At 46.2% G+C, this 20,472-nt stretch overlaps 1 protein-coding gene across 1 annotated transcript in view; it reads right to left on the reverse strand.

Moving 5' to 3' along the window:
• The window catches only part of LOC144267066 (E3 ubiquitin-protein ligase rnf213-alpha-like), a 174,163-nt gene that overhangs the window by 13,621 nt on the left and 140,070 nt on the right, over positions 1 to 20,472 (reverse strand). The window contains exons 58-68 of the mRNA XM_077820731.1: positions 17,642 to 17,857; positions 15,015 to 15,096; positions 14,377 to 14,411; positions 11,923 to 12,017; positions 11,490 to 11,640; positions 11,127 to 11,292; positions 10,502 to 10,593; positions 9,310 to 9,558; positions 4,742 to 4,883; positions 2,433 to 2,516; positions 1,627 to 1,795 (exon numbers count right to left, since the gene is read on the reverse strand). Of these exons, the coding sequence (XP_077676857.1) occupies positions 1,627 to 1,795; positions 2,433 to 2,516; positions 4,742 to 4,883; positions 9,310 to 9,558; positions 10,502 to 10,593; positions 11,127 to 11,292; positions 11,490 to 11,640; positions 11,923 to 12,017; positions 14,377 to 14,411; positions 15,015 to 15,096; positions 17,642 to 17,857 (1,481 nt within the window). The remainder of the gene's footprint in view (positions 1 to 1,626; positions 1,796 to 2,432; positions 2,517 to 4,741; positions 4,884 to 9,309; positions 9,559 to 10,501; positions 10,594 to 11,126; positions 11,293 to 11,489; positions 11,641 to 11,922; positions 12,018 to 14,376; positions 14,412 to 15,014; positions 15,097 to 17,641; positions 17,858 to 20,472) is intronic.

Raw genomic sequence — 20,472 nt, forward strand, 5'->3', positions numbered from 1 at the left:
TAGCTCTTAGAGCTAAGTACCATTATCCCCATTTTACAGTTAGGAAGACTGAGGCACAGAGGAAGGCAATGGACTCACCCAACATGCCCCAGCAGAGCCAGGATTAGAACCCAGGTCTTCTGTGTCCACTAGCCTATAGTGCCTCCCATTGCAACTATTGAAAACAATGGGAGTTTGGAGCCTAATCTGCCTTGGCACTTTGGAAAAATCCCACGAGGTGCCTCTTTGCACCTTCAGGTGCCTAAACACCGTTGTAAATCCCTAAGAATATGGCCCTAAGAGTTTCAACCTGCCCTATTAAAGCCAGTGGAAGTTTTGCTCTTGTGGTTGTACCAGCTGAACTGAAATCAAGCGCTCCTTGAGCTGAAATCGGTTTTAAAAAATCAATGTAGTCGCACTGGTGCAAACCCCTGTGTGGATGCTCTTATATCCGTTTGCAGCTGTATTATATCGGTTGAGCTAGCGTGTTCTACCAATAGATTTTGTACCAGTTTAACTATTTTTTGGGTTGTGCGAGATTTTTTTTTTTGCTAAATAAATTAATTGGTTCAACCCCTAGCCGGGTGCAGTTGCACTGTTATAAAGACGCTTACACCACTATAACTTGGAGTCCAGTGGCACCTTAAAGACTAACAGATTTATTTAGGCATAAGTTTATACCCAAATCAATCTGTTAGTCTTTAAGGTGCCACTGGACTCCTCCTTGTTTTTGTGGATACAGATTAACATGGCTACCCCTCTGATACCTGTCACCACTATAACTTATTACCCCAAATTTATGGGAAAACTACACTGCTGTCAACATCTTCATACTGGTACAGCTGCGATCACACTCTGGATTATATGCCGCTGAATGTCTGTGGCATGCCCAGGTTGGCTGTAAAAAGGCAGTTCCCTGTTGGGACCATAAGTATCTTGCTGTGCTCCTCAGTCCGTCCTTATAGTAACATGACAAGTTACCCTGGGGTCAGTATGGAGTCATCCCTTGATTGCTGTAGGGTCAGGGTTGGATTCGGATCTCAGCTACCCTAAGGTAAGTCTGGGACCACGGTGCTGGGTGCTGAAAGCTATTGGACAAACCTGTAAACCCTGTATAGAATGGAAACCACTTTAAGCCAAAAGAAAAGGAGGACTTGTGGCACCTTAGAGACTAACCAATTTATTTGAGCATGAGCTTTCGTGAGCTACAGCTCACTTTTGTAGCTCACGAAAGCTCATGCTCAAATAAATTGGTTAGTCTCTAAGGTGCCACAAGTACTCCTTTTCTTTTTGCGAATACAGACTAACATGGCTGTTACTCTGAAACCTGTCACTTTAAGCCAGGGGTGCTACAGGACCCCCTGCACCCCTAGTTCCAGCACCCCTGTCTGGGACACTAAAATAAGACCAAATCAACTTTACACGCCACCTGAGCACACCTTGGTACAGCTTCACCCTAACTGCCTCATTGCACAAGGTCATAAGAGTTATGTTTTCTTCTTGGAGAGGTCTGGCCTGGCTCTCACACAGATGGCTGAAATGAGATGAGACTCAGGATCTATGTTTTAAGCTGAATTGTTGATTTATGGGTAACTAAAGTTACCTAGTCAGAGTGGTTCACCTCTAGGGGCGAGGATTGAAAGATACCTTTGCTTTTCCTTAGTGAGTTGAGCAGCGGTGTCAATGCAGCTGTTCTGGAGCTGTATTAAGAACCTCGTAACAATGGAAGTTATGGATGGAGTGGTTGGCAGGAGGTCCAGGATGGCAGTGTCAGCGTTGATCTCCTTGCACCACAGTTCCTCAGGGATATTGATTTCTGTAACAAAGCAAAGAATCTTTCACACTGTGTGCACGGAATCACAGGAACCAGGGGATCAAGTGGCAGGGGAGAAAGAAAATGGTTTTCACAAAATTATTCTCCACATTTTCCATGCCGTCTTTTTGTCAAAATTTCAAACTGAATCTAAATAAATAAACAAAATTCAACCAACTGGCTGGAAAAAAACCCAGCAAGTGTTTTATGAAAAAATAAGTTGTGAAAAACTTGCAACAGTTAGAAAAAAATTAAAAGTCACCCCCACTTCTAGCTAGCAATTTCCATATGCAAAAATGCTCAGTTAGCTTACACAACTAGGCAACCTGATTATCACTGCCCTTTCAGTACACAGCTCCCTTACTCACCAACCCTGCAAATATTTACATCCATGCTGAGCTTTAGACATTTCGAGTAGCCCCAGTGAAGTCAGTGGAACCACTCAGAGTATGTTAAGGATGTTCATGTCTTTGCAGGATAGGGGGTAATTTGGGACCAGCTGCGTGTCAGGGAATACTTGGTAATTACTCTGGAGTAGACTCATATTCAGCTTCACAATTGAATCGTTTGTTTGTTACATGATAGAAAAATATCTAGAAAGTAGAGTAAGGAAAGTAAAGTACCATGAAAGTCAAAATACCTGAGCTTCTGAGGCTTGATCTTATATTGCTCCAGACTTTCCGAACAGTTTGTATGGCTCTTTTGAAAGTCAAACGCTGATCATCTGAAGTTGGAAGAGAACATGGCATTTATCAACATACATTTTCCAGGAAAAAGAAACAGTTTCCCTCTTGCAAAAATACTTCTCATAGTAAAAAGACTAATTGAAATGTTAACATACCTTGCAACATTAAAGAAGATTTACCAACAGGTATGAGGTAACATTTTGAAAAGTGCCTATGTTTTTTGGGAGCCTGACATTGATTTTTGAGAGATTTAGGCACTGAAGGCTAGATCCACAAAGGGATTTAGGCACCTAATTGTCATTTTGTGCACCTGAAGCCAAAATTTAGATATTTAAAATCACCACTCAGCTGCCACTTAACTCTGCAGTTGCTTAAACTCCCACTGGTAAAGTCCGCTAGGTGCCTAAATGACTGCTAGGCGGCATATACACAGCCTTCAAAATCCTGACGCCACCCAAGCCCCAGCAGGGTTCATGGGAGGTCACCGCTCCACTCAGCACTGCGGAGGCCTCAGCTGGATACTGTGTCCAGTTCTGGGCACCACACATGAGCGAAGATGTGGACAAACTGGAGCGAGTCCAGAGGGGAGCAACAGAAATGATAAAAGGTTTAGAGAACCTGACCTAGGAGGAACCTGGGCATGTTTAGACATGAGAAAAGAAGACTGAAGGGGGGGACCCGATAACAGTCTCCAGATATGTTAGGGGCCGTTACAAAGAGGACAGGGATCGAGTGTTCTCCATGAAGACAGGACAAGAAGTAATGGGTTTAATCTGCAGCAAGGGAGATTTAGGTTACACATTCCATACATTCTGGAATAGGCTTCCAAGGGAGGTTGTAAAATCTCCATTATTGGGGTGGGGTTTTTTTAGGAACATGCTGGACAAACACCTGTCAGAAATAATCTAGGTTTACTCGATCCTGGACTTGACGACATCTCGAGGACCCTTCCAGCCCTACATTTCTATGAGTCTATGAACTAGACATCTCTCCACCTATCTCATCTGCAGAAGCCCAACCCAGTAAGCATTCTCAGAGGCCTGCTTCCAAGTCAGAGCTGAGACAGAAGAGGTAGTGATGGTGCCCTTGTATCAGTGGTTAGAGCACTCTCCCTGGAAAACCCCCATCTATCTTACTTAGAGCTGGGACTAGAACCCAGGGTCCCTAGGATTGCAAGTGAGTGACCTAACCACTGGACTATTGGGTATTCTGGGCTAGCATCCTCTCAATCTCTCCTGTTGAACCTGCTTCACTTTGTATAAACTACTTAAATATTAGCTGGAGCAGGGGGACTGGAGCCGGGCTCTCCCAGGTGGGTAACCTAATCACCAGGCTACAAAGCCATTCTCTCTCTGGCCCAATCAGGGTAAGTATTAATCTGTGGATTCCCTTAAGCAGCCTGGTGTGTAACTGTCAGGCATTGCAATGCTGACTTTAAGTCCCCTTTGCGGATCTAGCCCTGAGAAGATCAAGGCCAGGTCTACACTTGGAGCACTTTGCCGGCGTGGCTATACCAGTATCCTGTTCCAGCAAAGCGCTCCTAGTGTGGACACCGCGTACAGCAGCCAAAGCACTTTTGCCGGTTTGGCTTATTCCTGCCTCCCTGAGCAAAATAAGTGGTCCTGGCAAAAGCACAGTGCAGCTGGTAGAACTGTCTCTGCACTAGGAGCTTTTGCCATCAAGCTCCATCAATCACAAAATTGCACCTCATCACACCTGACCAGCCTGGCCATGCTGTCAAATGTCTGTACTGTGGACCTGCCCACCGTCTTATGGAAAGCCAGTGGCTCTTAGCATTTTGATTGATTGCTCTCATTGGCTTCTTTGACTGGTGTTTATAATTTGCAAATAATTGCAGAACTGCAGGTGTTCTCTTTGATCCTGTTCCAAAGCCCACTGCAGCAAATGGGAGTTTTTCCCTTGATCTCTACACTATCTGGCTCAAGCCCCAGGCATGTCAGTATTATCCCTTGTACAGAGACCATGCCTAGCTCAGCCATGAAGTTCCTTGGGTTCTTTATGGATGCTCAAGAAATAGGGTCATACAGATTCTTGGGCGCATTGAGGCTGACAGGGGTTGTCCCCACAATGCAAAGCTGCCCTAAAGCCACAAGAAGATCCCTGCAGCACTGAGGACTCCACAGGTTTATTGGGCCAGCGCACAGTAATAATTCACACCAGCTGGAGATTTGGCCCCACTGACTCCAACACAACTGTTCCAAGGGTGGATTTGGTACCATAACCCTAGAAGTATGACGTGTACCTGAGAGGTCATCCCGTTCCAAGAACTTTCTCACAGAAAGCCTTTCACCTTCATGGATATCGCCGTTTTGGAAAAAGTGGATCAGAGAGCGCTGCAGAGCGAGAATTTCGGGCAGGTGCTGCACGTGTCGGATGTGCTGGTGCTGTAAGAGAAAAGTAGCCACCTCTTTAACGTGATGTCTGTGTTCAGTGGGAGAGAAAAGAGGTTACTGGGAAGGGCGTCGTGTGGTTTTGATGTTCCTGCAAACTTCATGGTTATGTGGGTATCTGGCTGCTTTGCATTACTGGAGGAGTGCAAAACAGCAGGCGGGGACCAGTCCATCTGGCTCCAAGCCCCTTTGGACTTTTTAATAGTAACCTACTTTACCCCTACAGTTCTCTATTGGACCCTAGGAAAGCTATACAAAGATCCTGCTACCTGCCAACCCCCTGGCGTTTCATACTGGTCATTGCTAGCACACCTGTTGTAATACAAACTCAAAATTGTCCATAGGCAAGCACTGCAATCAAATAAAGCTGCCTGACTGGAATGGAAGTAGCAGATCACACCTGCCTTGTTTCTTTGGGCCAGATTAAGAGGTGTAAACATAATGGTGTAAATTAACCCCCTTGTGAGGATAGCTGTCCTATTTCTTTACATGTATAGCAGGAAGCCTGTTAGAAGGGGAGGAGTTTAAAGTAGGAAAAAATGGTGTTTTTTTAAAGTCAGCTAAAATGTATTAAGTGCTGTTCATAAGACATGTGAAACCTGCCTACACCAGGTTTTTTCCTAGTCTGGACAAAGAACATTAGGATTAGAGAGAGACAGCGGGCTACAGGGAAACTGTGAGTTTCTTTATTCTAGTATTCTTTATGCTGGTAATAGCTCATCTTAAGTGAGTGTGTATGATCACACAGAACATGAAAAAATGGGTGTTTATATAAATCTCCTCACTGTATTTTCCACTGAATGCATCTGATGAAGTGAGCTGTAGCTCATGACAGCTTATGCTCAAATAAATTGGTTAGTCTCTAAGGTGCCACAAGTCCTCCTGTTCTTTTTGTGAATACAGACCAACACGGCTGCTACTCTGAAACCTTTTATTCTAATAAAGTTCCTTGTTCAGTGTGTGAAGAAATCAGCCATTGTCACATGACTCACTTGCACATTGGTCAGTGCATAATTTACGGGCATAATTTAAACCTGTATGTTCATGTTTAAATACAGACATGATGGGAAACCTAGCATAATTATCTCCTGTCTTTAAATCAAGACCTCAGTCTCTTTCTAAAATATCCATTCTAGGTCACCCAGAAAACACTGGGTGAGGGTCTCTGGCCTGGGTTACACAGGAGGCCAGACTATAGACAATTATAACAGCCCCTTCTGGCCTCAAAATCGACAAATACTAGATTTTTTCTTTTACCTGGAATATCGCTTCATTACGGTGGAACAATGAGTTCAGGGGGGCGAACGCCAGGGAGGGAGAAGAGCTACTGAAGCTGAAGGACAATGTTGGCACAAGAACAAATGGAGATAAACTGGCCAAGAATAAATGTAGGCTGGAAACCATCAGAGGAGGGAGGGTCTGGAACAACCTCCCAGAAGGAGTGGAGCCCAACACTAACTGGGTTTTAAGATGGAGTTTCATAGAATCATAGAAGATTAGGGTTGGAAGAGACCTCAGGAGGCTATCTAGTCCAACCCTCTGCTCAAAGCAGAGCAAACACCAACTAAATAATCCCAACCAGGGCTTTGTCAAGGCAGGCCTTTAAAACCTCTAAGGATGGAGATTCCACCACCTCCCTAGGTAACCCATTCCAGTGCTTCACCACCCTCCTAGTGAAATAGTGTTTCCTAATATCCAACCTAGACCTTCCCCACTGCAACTTGAGACCATTGCTCCTTGTTCTGTCATCTGCCACCACTGAGAAGAGTCGAGCTCCATCCTCTTTGGAACCTCCCTTCAGGTAGTTGAAGACTGCTAGCAAATCCCCCCTCACTCTTCTCTTCTGCAGACTAAATAAGCTCAGTTCCCTCAGCCTCTCCTCGTAAGTCTGTGCCCCTGCCCCCTGATCATTCTCACTGCTCTCCGCTGGACTCTTTTCAATTTGTCCACATGCTTTGTGTAGTGGGGGGCCCAAAACTGGATGCAGTACTCCAGATGTGGCCTCACCATGCCGAATAGAGGGGAATAATCACTGCCCTCGATCTGCTGGCAATGCTCCTACTAATGCAGCCCAATATGCCATTAGCCTTCTTGGCAACAAGGGCATACTGTTGACTCATATCTGTCTTCTCATCCACTGTAATCCCTAGGTCCTTTTCTGAAGAACTGCTGCTTAGCCAGTTGGTCCCCAGCCTGTAGCGGTGCATGGGATTCTTCCGTCCTAAGTGCAGGACTCTGCACTTGTCCTTATTGAACCCCATCAGATTTCTTTTGGCCCACTCCTCCAATTTGTCTGGGTCACTCTGGACCCTATCCCTACCCTCCAGCATATCTACCTCTCTCTCCAGCTTAAACAACGAGAAGTCCGGTGGCACCTTAAAGACTATACCATCATAGGACCCAACCACATCAGCCACACCAACAGGGGCTCATTCACCTGCACATCTACCAATGTGATAGATGCCATCATGTGCCAGCAATGCCCCTCTGCCACGTACACTGGCCAAACTGGACAGTCTCTACCTTAAAGAATAAATGGACACAAATCAGACATCAGGAATGGTAACATACAAAAGCCAGTAGGAGAACACTTCAATCTCCCTGGACACTCAGTAACAGATTTAAAAGTAGCCATCCTTCAACAAAAAAACATCAAAAACAAACTTCAAAGAAACTGCAGGCTGCAAATCATTTGCAAACTTAACACCATTAATTTGGGCTTGAATAGGGACTGGGAGTGGCTGGCTCACTTCAGAAGCAATTTTCCCTCTCTTTGTATTGACACTTCCTCGTCAACTATTGGGAGTGGGCCACATCCACCCCGACTGAACTGGCCTTGTCAACACTGGTTCTGCACTTGTAAGGTAACTCCCTTCTTTTCATGTTCCTGTATATTCGTGCCTGTATCTGTAATTTCCACTCCATGCGTCTGATGAAGGGGGCTTTTTGCCCAGGAAAGCTTATTCCCAAATAAATGCGTTAGTCTTTAAGGTGCCACTGGACTCCTCGTTGTTTTTACGGATACAGACTAACACAGCTACCCCTCTGATACTTGCCCCCAGCTTAGTGTCATCTGCAAACTTGCTGAGGGTGCAATTCATTCCATCATCCAGATCATTAATAAAGATGTTGAAAAAAAACCAGCCCCAGGACCGACCCTTGGGCACTCCACTTGATACCGGCTGCCAACTAGACATCGAGCCGTTGATCACTGCCCGTTGAGCCCAACAATCTAGCCAGCTTTCTATCCATCTTATAGTCCATTCATCCAATACATTCTTTTTTAACTTGCTGGCAAGAATACTGTGGAAGACCATATCAAAAGCTTTGCTAAAGTCAAGGTATATCACGTCCACTGCTTTCCCCATATCCACAGAGCCAGTTATCTCATCATTGATAGGCTATGAAGAAGTTTCTATGATGAACAACAGCAGGGGACTGGACACGATGACCCGGGAGTATATTTTTAACAGTGAGAGTAATTAACCATTGGAATAATTTACCAAGGGTCATGGGGGAGTCTCGATCACTGACCACTTTAAAATCAAGATTGGATGTCTTTCTAAAAGCTCTGCTCTAGGAATTATTTTGGGGGCAGTTTTTTGCCTATGTTAGACAGGAGATCAAACTAGATGGTCCCTTCTGGCCTTGGAATCTATGAGCTCCCTTCTAGTCCTAATGTTCCTATTACTCTAACTATAAATGAGTATTGTTATGAGCTGGGTGAAACCTTATTACGGGCGGAGTTAAAACCCCACTGAGATTGATAGGTGTGAACTCACCCTTCAGTTAACATAACTGTAAGTAAAAGCTCCAGCTAAGACAAAAGACATGTGTGAACCGGCCCAGGAGCTTTTGACTGAGTATTGTTTTGGGTAGCTGTGTTTGTTTGTGGGAAGAGAGATCACAGAGGGCTGGGAAGGCGGATTACCTACACCAGTGGGAGAATCCCTCCTGTTGACGTCGGGCGCATCTATACTGAAGTGCTACAGCGGCACAGCATTGTAGTGTAGACGAGCTCACAGAAACAGACAAGAACAGACAGAGAAGGAGGGAGCAGCTGCAAGCCAGTGGCAGAAACCTGGGAAGAGGTCAGGTGCAGGCTCTAAGATTGCTCTTGGTCCTGTGAGCAACAAAAGCTGTTTCCTGCTAGTTGATTCCCCCTGTGTTCAGAGAGACAGGACTTTGTATATTCTTTGTAAATGAACAAAACTGCAGTAAAGAAAATACCAGACTCCATCAATTTCTACTTCCAACTGGAACATCCACAAGGCCCCAAACTTTGACTAGCTTGTTGGGCTGAAAAAGGGTTACAATGTATTCACATCTGTGTGTGTGTGTGTGTGCGTGTGTGTGTGTGTGCTGTTCTAACGCATGTGCTGTTTGTGTGTACACATTAGTTCAAATCATCCCAGAGCACCTTGGACAGTAGTTCCAGGAGCACAGGGAACTGGTCTGCTCCATTTTCTTGTTGCACCAGATGGGTCAGGCGTTGGAGTGTCATCCTCTGTTCAAATTTCCACATGCAGGGCATGTTGATCAGCCCGCAGCTCGGCAGGTGGCTGAAAGGCGGGGACTGGCCATAGGCTACTTTCAGGAGAACATTTGAACTGTGAGCTCCCTCCTCTACGATCTGCTGCTTTGCAGAAGCAAGTTTCTGCTCCAGCACCTGTGGAAGTGAGATGTCAGTTAGCAATCGAGTCTTGTTATAAAGGGGCCAGCTCAGGGTTAAGGCACAAGACTAGAGATCTGGGTTCAATTCTTGGCTCTGCCACCGACTCCCTGTGTGATCTCAGAGAAGCTATTTCATGACTCTGTGTCTCCATTTCTCATCTGTAAAAAGGGACAATCATCCTGCCCTTGTCCATTTAGACTGTGAGCTCTTTGGGGCAGGGACTGTCTTTCACTGTGTGTCTGTGCAGCACCCAGCTAGGGATGATGGAAGCTCCCTAGGAGTGGGGGGGCCACCGGCCCCCAAAACATAGCCCCATCCTAACCCCTTCTCCCCAAGGACTTGGACCCCTGCTCTTCTCCTCCCCCTCCCCACTGTTGCTCGCCCTTATTGCTGGTAAAAAGTCGGAGGGCCATGGCTCCCTGGCCCCCATGCCCAGCACAAAGAGACTCTTTGTGTGTGTCTGTGAATTGCCTGGCAAAATGGGGCCCTGATCTTTGTTTAAGCCAACAGGCCCTACTGTGATGATAATAATAATAATAATAATTAATAATAATGAAATGCCAACAGAACTCTTGGAAATACAGAGTGGCAGGCCGTTTAATACCAGGTTTGTAGACACTCAAACACACAGGGTTTTCCTCTCTAGTATGCTGAACACAATGAACAAGTTTTGCATTGGAAAAGCGAGCTAGGCTTAATATAGTCTATGTTGTTCTATCAGGTTCTTATAACGCGCCTATCACTGTGGCACCGGAGCACCAAGGGGTTCTTTGGAGGCAAAAAAATGGCATTTTAGAAATGTTTTGTGTGACTTCTGGTTTCATATTGTGGCATGGAAGTCTCAGGTGGGCTTTTTCTGGCTCTCTCTCTTACCCTGAGTAAACAGCTGGTTATATTTGTGATATTTACCATGTATAGAAAACCAGTCCTCACATACCTGGAAGAACGACTGAGTTACGGCTTTGAAGCAGCTTTCCCATTGTACTCTGTCTGCTTTTTCATGCATAAATTTAATAGTCATGTTTGTGTCTGTAAGAAATATACAATTACACGTAAGCTTTCATCATTTAACATAAAATAACGAGCAGATCTAAAGTAGAGGAGTTGCAGTAAATATTGTCGTTCATAATAGTGAAATGAATTACAATGTTACCAGGCAACTGGATTCTTGAGTCATAAGATATAGGAACACATTAAAATATTAGCCAGTTAAAAATCAGTTTATTGATAGATTCATAGACTGTAAGGCCAGAAGAGAGCGTTATGATCATCTAGTCCTACCTCCTGCATAACACTGGCCATAGAACCTCACCCAGTGATTTCTACACCATGCCCATCACCTCTGTCTGAGCTATAGCAGACTTTTAGAAAGAGATATCAATTCTTAATGTCAAGGCTCCAAGTGCTGGGGAATCTACCTCATCCCTACATGAGCTGTCCTGATGGATCATGCCCCTCTCGGTTAAACATTTTGAACCTAATTTTAGTCTGAATTTGTCATAAATACAGCAGCAAAAAACAAAACAAAAAATAACAGCCCCTAAAACGAGGCGTTCCTTTACCTGCTGTGTTGTCGAGGATGTATCTGAGGAAGAGGTGGACTGTCATTGTTGCATCGTCTATGTTTCCACTAAGTGACTCTGCGAGGAACTGGATGTCTTTTTCAAGGTGGTCACAAAAGAACTTTTCTGCGTCCTGGGGCTTCACTTTCATTAGCTCCAAAATGGACTAGAAGGCAAAGTATTTCCATAGCTTAGCTCTGAGGAAGCATTTCCCGTCTTAATTGTACAGACACCTCCACAAAGGCAATGTATAAGTCAGACAAAATTACCATTACAATTTATAGCCTGTTAGTGGTGTGTAACACTGATCAGTTACTGCAGACAGACAGACAGATGTTTTGCCGGGGGCATTTGTTTTCCCACCTGTCTATCGGTAAAAGTCCCCAGTAGCATTGAAGAATGGAGCAGTGCTCTGGCGATGGAGACTGAGGCTGCAGGCAGATCTCTCTCGGTCTCATTGTTCCGTGAGGACGGACTCCCCAGCACATAGCCTCTCTCTGTTTTATCCTTCGTGCTGCATTAAGAAACCACAATTTATCTGACAGTCAGAGGTCAGACTTTTCTCCCAAACCGTGTACTTTTTGGTGTTTCACCCAAATCAGTTCACAACTATAGTGACCGTGGGGTCACATTGGGGTGGGGAAAATGATTGGAATTTTGAACTTTCAATGAAATTTCCCCTAAAATTGGCACCTATAGTTCACCCCAGTAGACAATTCCCAGACAGCTGTGTGGGTTTAAGTTGACACAGTCTCATTCATTCCTTTTACATTACATGCAATGACTTTAAACTTACACATCTACTTCCTCAAATCCCTTCACCGGTTTGTGATCAGTCCCACCGACCTCGGAGCCACACACACATTTCATAATCTCCATGGGCAGTCCGCACTGTTGTCACAGGGATAAGGCCAGCTTTAGTCATTTTTTAAAGAATCAGCAATGCAACAATTGTACAATGGATTGCTCAGCTGCTAGCCAGACAGCATCACTCTGCAGCGGAGCAAGAAACAGACGTTGCACAAACCACTGGAGGCAGAAATGTTCGGAAGAGTGAACAGGAAAGACAGTGAGTGTGCAATATACTGGCTTTGTGTGTAGGATCATGTTTCTCAGACTAGCCTAGTGCAGTTAGGGCTTGTCTACACAGCCCCTCAGTGCACGGGAGGTTGGGGTGTGAATGTACACGCACCAACTGTCTGCATGGCACCTGCTCCAGCACATGCTAGTGAATCAGCAGGACGTCCAAGTGCAAGACGGAACTTTTAGTGCACAAGAGGCAGCAGCGTCCACACGGTGACAGTGTGCAGGACAGTATGCTGTAGTTCACACCCCGGCTTGCCGCACACACAAATGGCCACGTAGACAAGCCCCCAGGCTCCCCAAACACACTGAAATTCCCCAAACACACTGAAATTGCATGCAGCTCCCTTTGAGTGTATACAGCGGTGGTCTCACCAAATGTACGCAGAATGAGCATGACTGCTAGTGGCAAGGCAAAACCAGATCGGTCACTGTTGAAAACCATGTTGCTAGAACAGAGGAGGAGGATTAGGTGCAGGGTACTCAGACCTGCACTTGGGAAGGCCCAGATCCACCAGGGTACTTTGTGGCTAAGTCCCAATTTCAGGCATCACTGTGAGCCCCAAAACTCCTGCTCAGCTACCAACTAACCCTGTAGACATCTACACTCACTCCACGCCTCTGTTTTCAGGGTACAAGTTCCCTCAGTGCTAAGGCTTCTGCCTCTGGGCATGTGCACTGCTGCCCCACTCTTGGTGTCCAAATACTGATCTCTTGCCTCAGCCCCAGAGCAACCCATGAACTGGGGGAAGACAGGAAAAGGAGCCCGTTGAAAACCTAGCCAGAGGAGGAGGATCCTTCACACCTTTCAGGCCAGTGGTTAGAGCACTCACCCCAGGAAATCCAGGTTTAAATACTCCCTTGGCCCAAAGGATTTAAACTAGGGGCTCCCACCTCCCAGAAGGGAGCCGTAGACACTGAGCTATGGGAAATTCTGATGGGGCTTCCTCAATCTCTCCTCGTGATGCTGTTCCGCTGAGGCTAAACAATGAGTCATTGGAACAAGGGGACTGGTCCTCCACCTCCCTAATCACTGGACTGCAGACTCCTTCTCACCACCACTACCTCCTCCTCCTCCTCCTCCTCCGGTTGTTTTGTGTGGAGTGACACAGGCTTCATACAGATGCAGCTTTGGATATGATGAAACTCTAGTGTCACAGGAGAGTAGCTTGAATGTACAGCAGTGAAAATCTCAATCTTTGTGCAGAGTGACACAGAAATGACTTAGGTGCCTACGCCCCTTTGGATCACTGAGCAGAGCTAGGCGCTTCCCTGCAGCCTGGACCAAGGAGTGGGGAAGGGCTTAGCACATACCCCACTGATCAGCATCTCCCACTGGCTGGCTTACGCAGCTCCTCGCCTGGCATGCTGGTTTGATGGGTCACACTGTCCGGTGCCTGTCTCTGCCCAGGCATTGTACAGGGAGCTGGGTGCCTAACTCGGGCTCTGTGGATCCCACTGCTGCTCCAGTGCTTTTCTAAGCGACTAAAAGTTAGGTGTTGCCACGTGCAGCGTCACAACGTCCAACCCCTTTGCGGAGCTGGGCCTAAGGCACGTGCAGGGCAAAAGCAACTACCTCTACAAATACCACATGGTTTGTTCCTACAGGCCATGCCATGGAACACTTTATCTTCAGTAACTGTCTCCACAGACCCATCTACACATGTAGCCCACGCTTACCAGTGTGGGGCCCTGCCCAGCTCTAGCGATGGCTGGGCCGTACATAGAGGTTGATGAGCCTGCTACAGCCTGGGCTAAGAGAGGTGGGTCTTTCGGCTCAGGCAGGAAGCTCTGGAGGAGGTAGGTTCAGCCCCCACCCAGGGGCTCTACCACCCTTACAGGGGTGCCCCAGGAAGGGGCTACATGTGGATACAGCTCCGGATAGGATACTCTCGTATCACAGGAGACTAGCTTGGGGATGCACAGCAGTGAAAAGCTCAAGCCCAGACACTACGTCAGCCCTAACATGAAGATTTAGGTGCAATTTAAGTGCATATTTTTAAGTAGGGAGATCAGGTTAGGAGTCAGCTTGGGCCTCTGGATCCTTGTGTCAATGGCAAGTAGCCCTGTCCCAAGAAATCCTACACGTACATCCCAGAGACACAGAGACGCAGCACGAGGCTGAAGATACACCCCCAACAAACAACAGCTACGAAGAGACACTTACAGCTCGAATGGGCCAGTGCTGCCCGCATCGGCATCCTGTGTGAGAGAGAGAATCAGACCAGTCAGTTACTGGTACAATCACAAAAACAACAGTAATGAGAATGCACCAGAACCTCAGGTGGTGGATCAGCATAACCCCACTGACTCCAATGGAGCGACAACCGATTCTCCTCAGCTGGGAATCTGGCTCACTGACTCCAACGGAGCCAGGGACCTGGTCCCAAATTTCCTGCTTCTGTAAAAAATGACCTTGTGAACCAACATTCTAAACCAGATTTCTGGTCCGTCTGAAATGCAGTCGCTGTTTTCAGCAGCCTTTACCCATCTCTTGTACCACGGCTGCCAGACCCATCTTTAACCTTGCTCTAATTTAAGACCAGCTTCCTATAGCCTCAGGGTACTTTTCTGCCAAGCAGGGATCAGCTGGTCTCAGCTGTGTCCCAGTCATGCCGCATTTTTCCCAGCCACACCTCCCCCCGGGGGCTTGGAAAGGAGCTGGCACAGGAACCTCTCTGTATGTAGGCACCATTTGGGTTAAGCGGAATGGCTGCCTCCTGGCAAGCACACCTGGTATTACAACAGTGGTGCACTTAAAAGCAGTAAGAAAAAATATTAATATAAAGTTTTTCTGAGACTTACTCCACATCTTTGTAAAGCCAACGTTTTTCCAATTCATCACATCAAAGAGAAGGTCGCCCGGCATGGTCGGAAGGTAGGTCCCCTTGTAAACAAACCACAGTTGGACACCTTTACTACAGCACTGGGGCAGAGTGGAAGGAAGAGTATGTGGATAGAGCGCTGGATGGAGACTTGGGAGATATAGGTTTTGTTCAAGTTGCAGTGGGGGAGGTTTAGGTTGGATATTAGGAAAAACTTTTTCACTAGGAGGGTGGTGAAACACTGGAATGCGTTACCTAGGGAGGTGGTAGAATCTCCTTCCTTAGAACTTTTTAAGGTCAGGCTTGATAAAGCCCTGGCTGGGATGATTTAATTGGGGATTGGTCCTGCTTTGAGCAGGGGGTTGGACTAGATGACCTCCTGAGGGCCCTTCCAACCCTGATATTCTATGATTCTATGATTCCTGGCACCTTCCAGACACACAGTGAGTGAAGCTCAGAACCTCATTACACCAAGCGCTGCACAGACATACAGTTACCGAGATCAGGGCCCCATCGTGCCGGGTGCCACACAGACACACAGTGACTGAAATCAGGGCCCCATCATGCCCCCATCAGAGTCCTGTACTTAGGAAGGAAGAATCCCATGCACCGCTACAGGCTGGGGACCGACTGGCTAAGCAGCAGTTCTGCAGAAAAGGACCTGGGGATTACAGTGGATGAGAAGCTGGATATGAATCAGCAGTGTGCCCTTGTTGCCAAGAAGGCTAATGGCATATTGGGCTGTATTAGTAGGAGCATTGCCAGCAGATCGAGGGAAGTGATTATTCCCCTCTATTCGGCACTGGTGAGGCCACATCTGGTGTATTGCGTCCAGTTTTGGTCCCTCCACTACAGAAGGGATGTGGACAAATTGGAGAGAGTCCAGCGGAGGGCAACGAAAATGATTAGGGGGCTGGGGCACATGACTTATGAGGAGAGGCTGAGGGAACTGGAGTGAGGGGGCGATTTGCTAGCAGCCTTCAACTACCTGAAGGGGGTTCCAAAGAGGATGGAGCTTGGCTGTTCTCAGTGGTGGCAGATAACAGAACAAGAAACAATGGTCTCAAGTTGCAGTGGGGGAGGTCTAGGTTGGATATTAGGAAACATTATTTCACTAGGAGGGTGGTGAAGCACTGGAATAGGTTACCTAGGGAGGTGGTGGAATCTCCGTCCTTAGAGGTTTTTAAGGCCCGGCTTGACAAAGCCTTGGCTGGGATGATTTAGTTGGTGTTGGTCCTGCTTTGAGCAGGGGGTTGGACTAGATGACCTCCTGAGGTCTCTTCCAACCCTGATAATCTATGATTCTATGATTCTATGCCAGGCACGGCTCGGACACACAGCAACTGAGATCAGGGTTCTGTCGGGTTGGGCGCTGCACAGACACACAGCGACCGAGATCGGGGTCCTGTTGTGCCCAGCACCATACAGACATATAATGAGACAATCCCTGCCTCAACGAGTTACAAAATAAATAGACAAGAGGTGGGAGGAGAAACTAAGAAGGAGAAAGGTTCAGTGACTTGCCCAAGTCACCCAGGGAGAGGTGGGAAAAGAACCCAGGAAACCTGAGTATTAGTCCAGTGCCTGATCCCCCAATGATCCCCCACTGAATGAGTAATAAAATACTGGTACGGAATCATAAAGCAAAATGGGCCTGTAAAAGTGCTCAGCCTCCAAAGCAGGCTGCTGGCTAGGTCAGATCAATTCTCACAAGGGGTGTTTGTGCTATGCCAACCCAGCTTCATGCCAAATTGTCCCCCTTCGTCCCAGGTACAGGTTTCCATTTCCTTGTGCTATGTGGCTTTCTCTGCCTAAACAAAGACCGTATTCTTCCTCTGGGAATTTGGTGCCATAACTTGGGAAACTAGCCACATGAGCACAAAGGGAAAGAGTCATCGATGTCAAGGCCAGAAGGAACCTTTCTGACCATCCAACCCAGCCTCCTGCATAGCACAGTCCAGAGAATCTCACCCAGCAATTCCTGTATCCGACCCAATGACTTGTGGAAATTTTGATTTCCCTTTTGATTTCAACAGGAAAATCTATCTTTATCAGCTGACATTAAGATAATGAGTCACTGCAAACAGACAGACACACACATACGGACAGACAGACAGGCGAATAATTCAGGGCTCCAAACAATGGTAATTGAGTGAGATTCTCTGGCCTGGGTTATGCAGGGGTTATAATGGTTCTTTCTGTCCTTAAATTCTTTCGGTACTATTTCCCTGGAGCCCCCAGAACCTCAGGCAGGTGCTGTCATGCACATATCCCCAGCATGTGTCATTGGACAAAGGGGGAAATGCAAATAGTGACTTTGGAAGTTTTTGGACTAGAAAATCCAAAGTCTCTGGTTAGCGATTGAGTTAACAGAAAGAGACGAGAACCAGAAGCAAAGTGCAGGTGGGATGTGGCACGATGGCCATGATTTTGGATGATTTTAAATATATCTGTATTTATAGAGACAGATCTTAAGTTCCTCCCACACCCAAAAGCTGCTGTAACTGACACTTCAGACAGAAAGGGGCATAAAGGGGATTAGGTCACTGGCACTACAGAGCTGCTGGGGCCGAGGAGGAATACAATGGCTCTTTGCTTTAGACTCACCTTGACAGCGCTGGGCTGGAAGCAGATGGATTTGAACAGCTCGGTGAGTGGGTTCTGAGACAGGATCAGCGTGAGAGCAGTATGCAGCACCACTTCCAACAAGGCTGCATTTTCCTGGCTGCTCACGTCACTCATGATCTTTTCCAATTTGTTTTCCACGGATTCTTCTGATGGCAGCGGTGCCTGTAGGAGCCTCTCCATTTGCTTTGTGATGGCCTAAATGACAATCAAATAAAACAGAGAGAGGTTTATGGGCTCCACTTTGCACATTTCACTCCAGAGGGTCACACCACTATCTGTTGTGTTTTATAATTAGGGTGAAATTCACCACTGTGCAGAGAAGCCAGCGCAAGACCAAGGTGTGGTGTTCAGTGATCGCTCAGTGCATAGAAGCTTGCAAAGAGATCTGCTTTGTTCTGTCTGTTTCCAACTGGCTGTAATAACAAGAGATTCACAGCACCCCACCTGACTGTCTGTCTGGGAAGCTCAGACCTTAAAGGCACATTCCCTATAATTACAGTAGGTACCAGTTAAGACCCATTGCCCACAAGAGTAAACTATCCCACTGCATAGGAACCATAGAATCACAGAATATCAGGGTTGGAAGGGACCTCAGAAGGTCATCTAGTCCAACCCCCTGCTCAAAGCAGGACCAATCCCCAATTAAATCATCCCAGCCAGGGCTTTGTCAAGCCTGACCTTAAAAACTTCTAAGGAAGGAGATTCCACCACCTCCCTAGGTAACGCATTCCAGTGTTTCGCCACCCTCCTAGTGAAAAAGTTTTTCCTAATATCCAACCTAAACCTCCCCCACTGCAACTTGAGACCATTACTCCTTGTTCTGTCATCTGCTACCACTGAGAATAGTCGAGGTCCATCCTCCTTGGAACCCCCTTTCAGGTAGTTGAAAGCAGCTATCAAATCCCCCCTCATTCTTCTCTTCCATAGACGAAACAATCCCAGTTCCCTCAGCCTCTCCTCATAAGTCATGTGTTCCAGTCCCCTCATCATTTTTGTTGCCCTCCGCTGGACTCCTTCCAATATTTCCACATCCTTCTTATAGTGTGGGGCCCAAAACTGGACACAGTACTCCAGATGAGGCCTCACCAATGTCGAATAGAGGGGAACCATCATGTCCCTCGATCTGCTGGCAATGCCCCTACTTATACATCCCAAAATGCCATTGGCCTTCTTGGCAACAAGGGCACACTGTTGACTCAGATCCAGTTTCTCGTCCACTGTAACCCCTAGGTCCTTTTCTGCAGATCTGCTGCCTAGCCATTCGGTCCCTAGTCTGTAGCGGTGCATGGGATTCTTCCATCCTAAGTGCAGGAAAGACAGAAAGTATGGCTAGAGACCACCCTGACTTAACCAGGAGATCTTCAGTGATCTAAAAATCAAAAAAAAAAAAAAAAGAGTCCTTCAAAAAGTGGAAACTAGGTCAAATTAAATAGGATGAATATAAACAAATAACACAAGTATGTAGGGACAAAATTAGAAAGGCCAAGGCACAAAATGAGATCAAACTAGCTAGAGACATAAAGGCTGACAACAAAACATTCTACAAATACATTAGAAGCAAGAGGAAGACCAAGGACAGGGTAGGCCCGTTACTCAGTGGGAGGAGGGAACAACAGAAAATGTGGAAATGGCAGAGGTGCTTAATGACTCCATTGATTTGGTTTTCACCACGAAGGTTGGTGGTGATTGGGCATTTAACGTAGTGAATGCAAGTGAAACTAAGATAGGATCAGAAGAGGCTAAAATAGGGAAAAAACAAGTTAAAAATTACTTGGACAAATTAGACGTCCCCAAGTCACCAAGGCCTGATGAAATGCATCCTAGAATACTCAAGGAGCTGACTGAGGAGATATCTGAGCCATTAGTGATTATCTTTGAAAAGTCATGAAAGATGGGAGAGATTGCAGAAGACTGAAAAAGGGCAATTATAGTGCCCATCTATAAAAAGGGAAATAAGGACAACCCAGGGAATTACAGAGCAGTCAGCTTAACTTCTGTACCCGGAAAGATAATGGAGCAAATAATTAAGCAATTAGTTTGCAAACATCTAGAAGATAATAAGATGATAAGTAACAGTCAGCATGGATTTGTCAAAAACAAATTGTGTCAAACCAACCAGATAGCTTTCTTTGACAGGGTAACAAGACTTGTGGGAAAGCAACAGATGTGGTATATCTTGACTTTAATAAGGCTTTTGATACTGTCTCGCATGACCTTCTCATAAACAAAACTATGGAAATGCAACCTAGATGGAGCTACTATAAGGTGGGTGCATAACTCGCTGGAAAACCATTCCCAGAGAGTAGTTATCAGTGGTTCACAGTCATGCTGGAAGGGCATAACGAGTGGGGTCCCGCAGAGATCAGTTTTGGGTCCTGTTCATCAACAATTTAGATAATGGCATAGAGAGTATGCTTATAAAGTTTGTGGATGATACCAAGATGGGAGGGGTTGCAAATGCTTTGGAGGATAGGATTAAAATTCAAAATGATCTGGACAAACTGGAGAAATGGTCTGAGGTAAATAGGATGAAATTCAATAAGGACAAATGCAAAGTTCTCCACTGAGGAAGGAACAATCAGTTGCACACATACAGAATGAGCAATGACTGCCTAGGAAGGAGTACTGTGGAAAGGGATCTAGGGGTCATAGTGGACCACAAACTAAATATGAGTCATTCAATAGTGTAACACTGTTGCAAAAAAAGCAGACATCCTTCTGGGCTGTATTAGCAGGAGTGTTGAAAGCAAGACACGAAAAGTAATTCTTCCACTCTACTCTGCGCTGATTAGGCCTCAACTGAAGTATTG

This window comes from Eretmochelys imbricata, chromosome 6 (assembly GCF_965152235.1).
Source record: "Eretmochelys imbricata isolate rEreImb1 chromosome 6, rEreImb1.hap1, whole genome shotgun sequence".
Classification (NCBI taxonomy): Eukaryota; Metazoa; Chordata; order Testudines; family Cheloniidae; genus Eretmochelys; species Eretmochelys imbricata.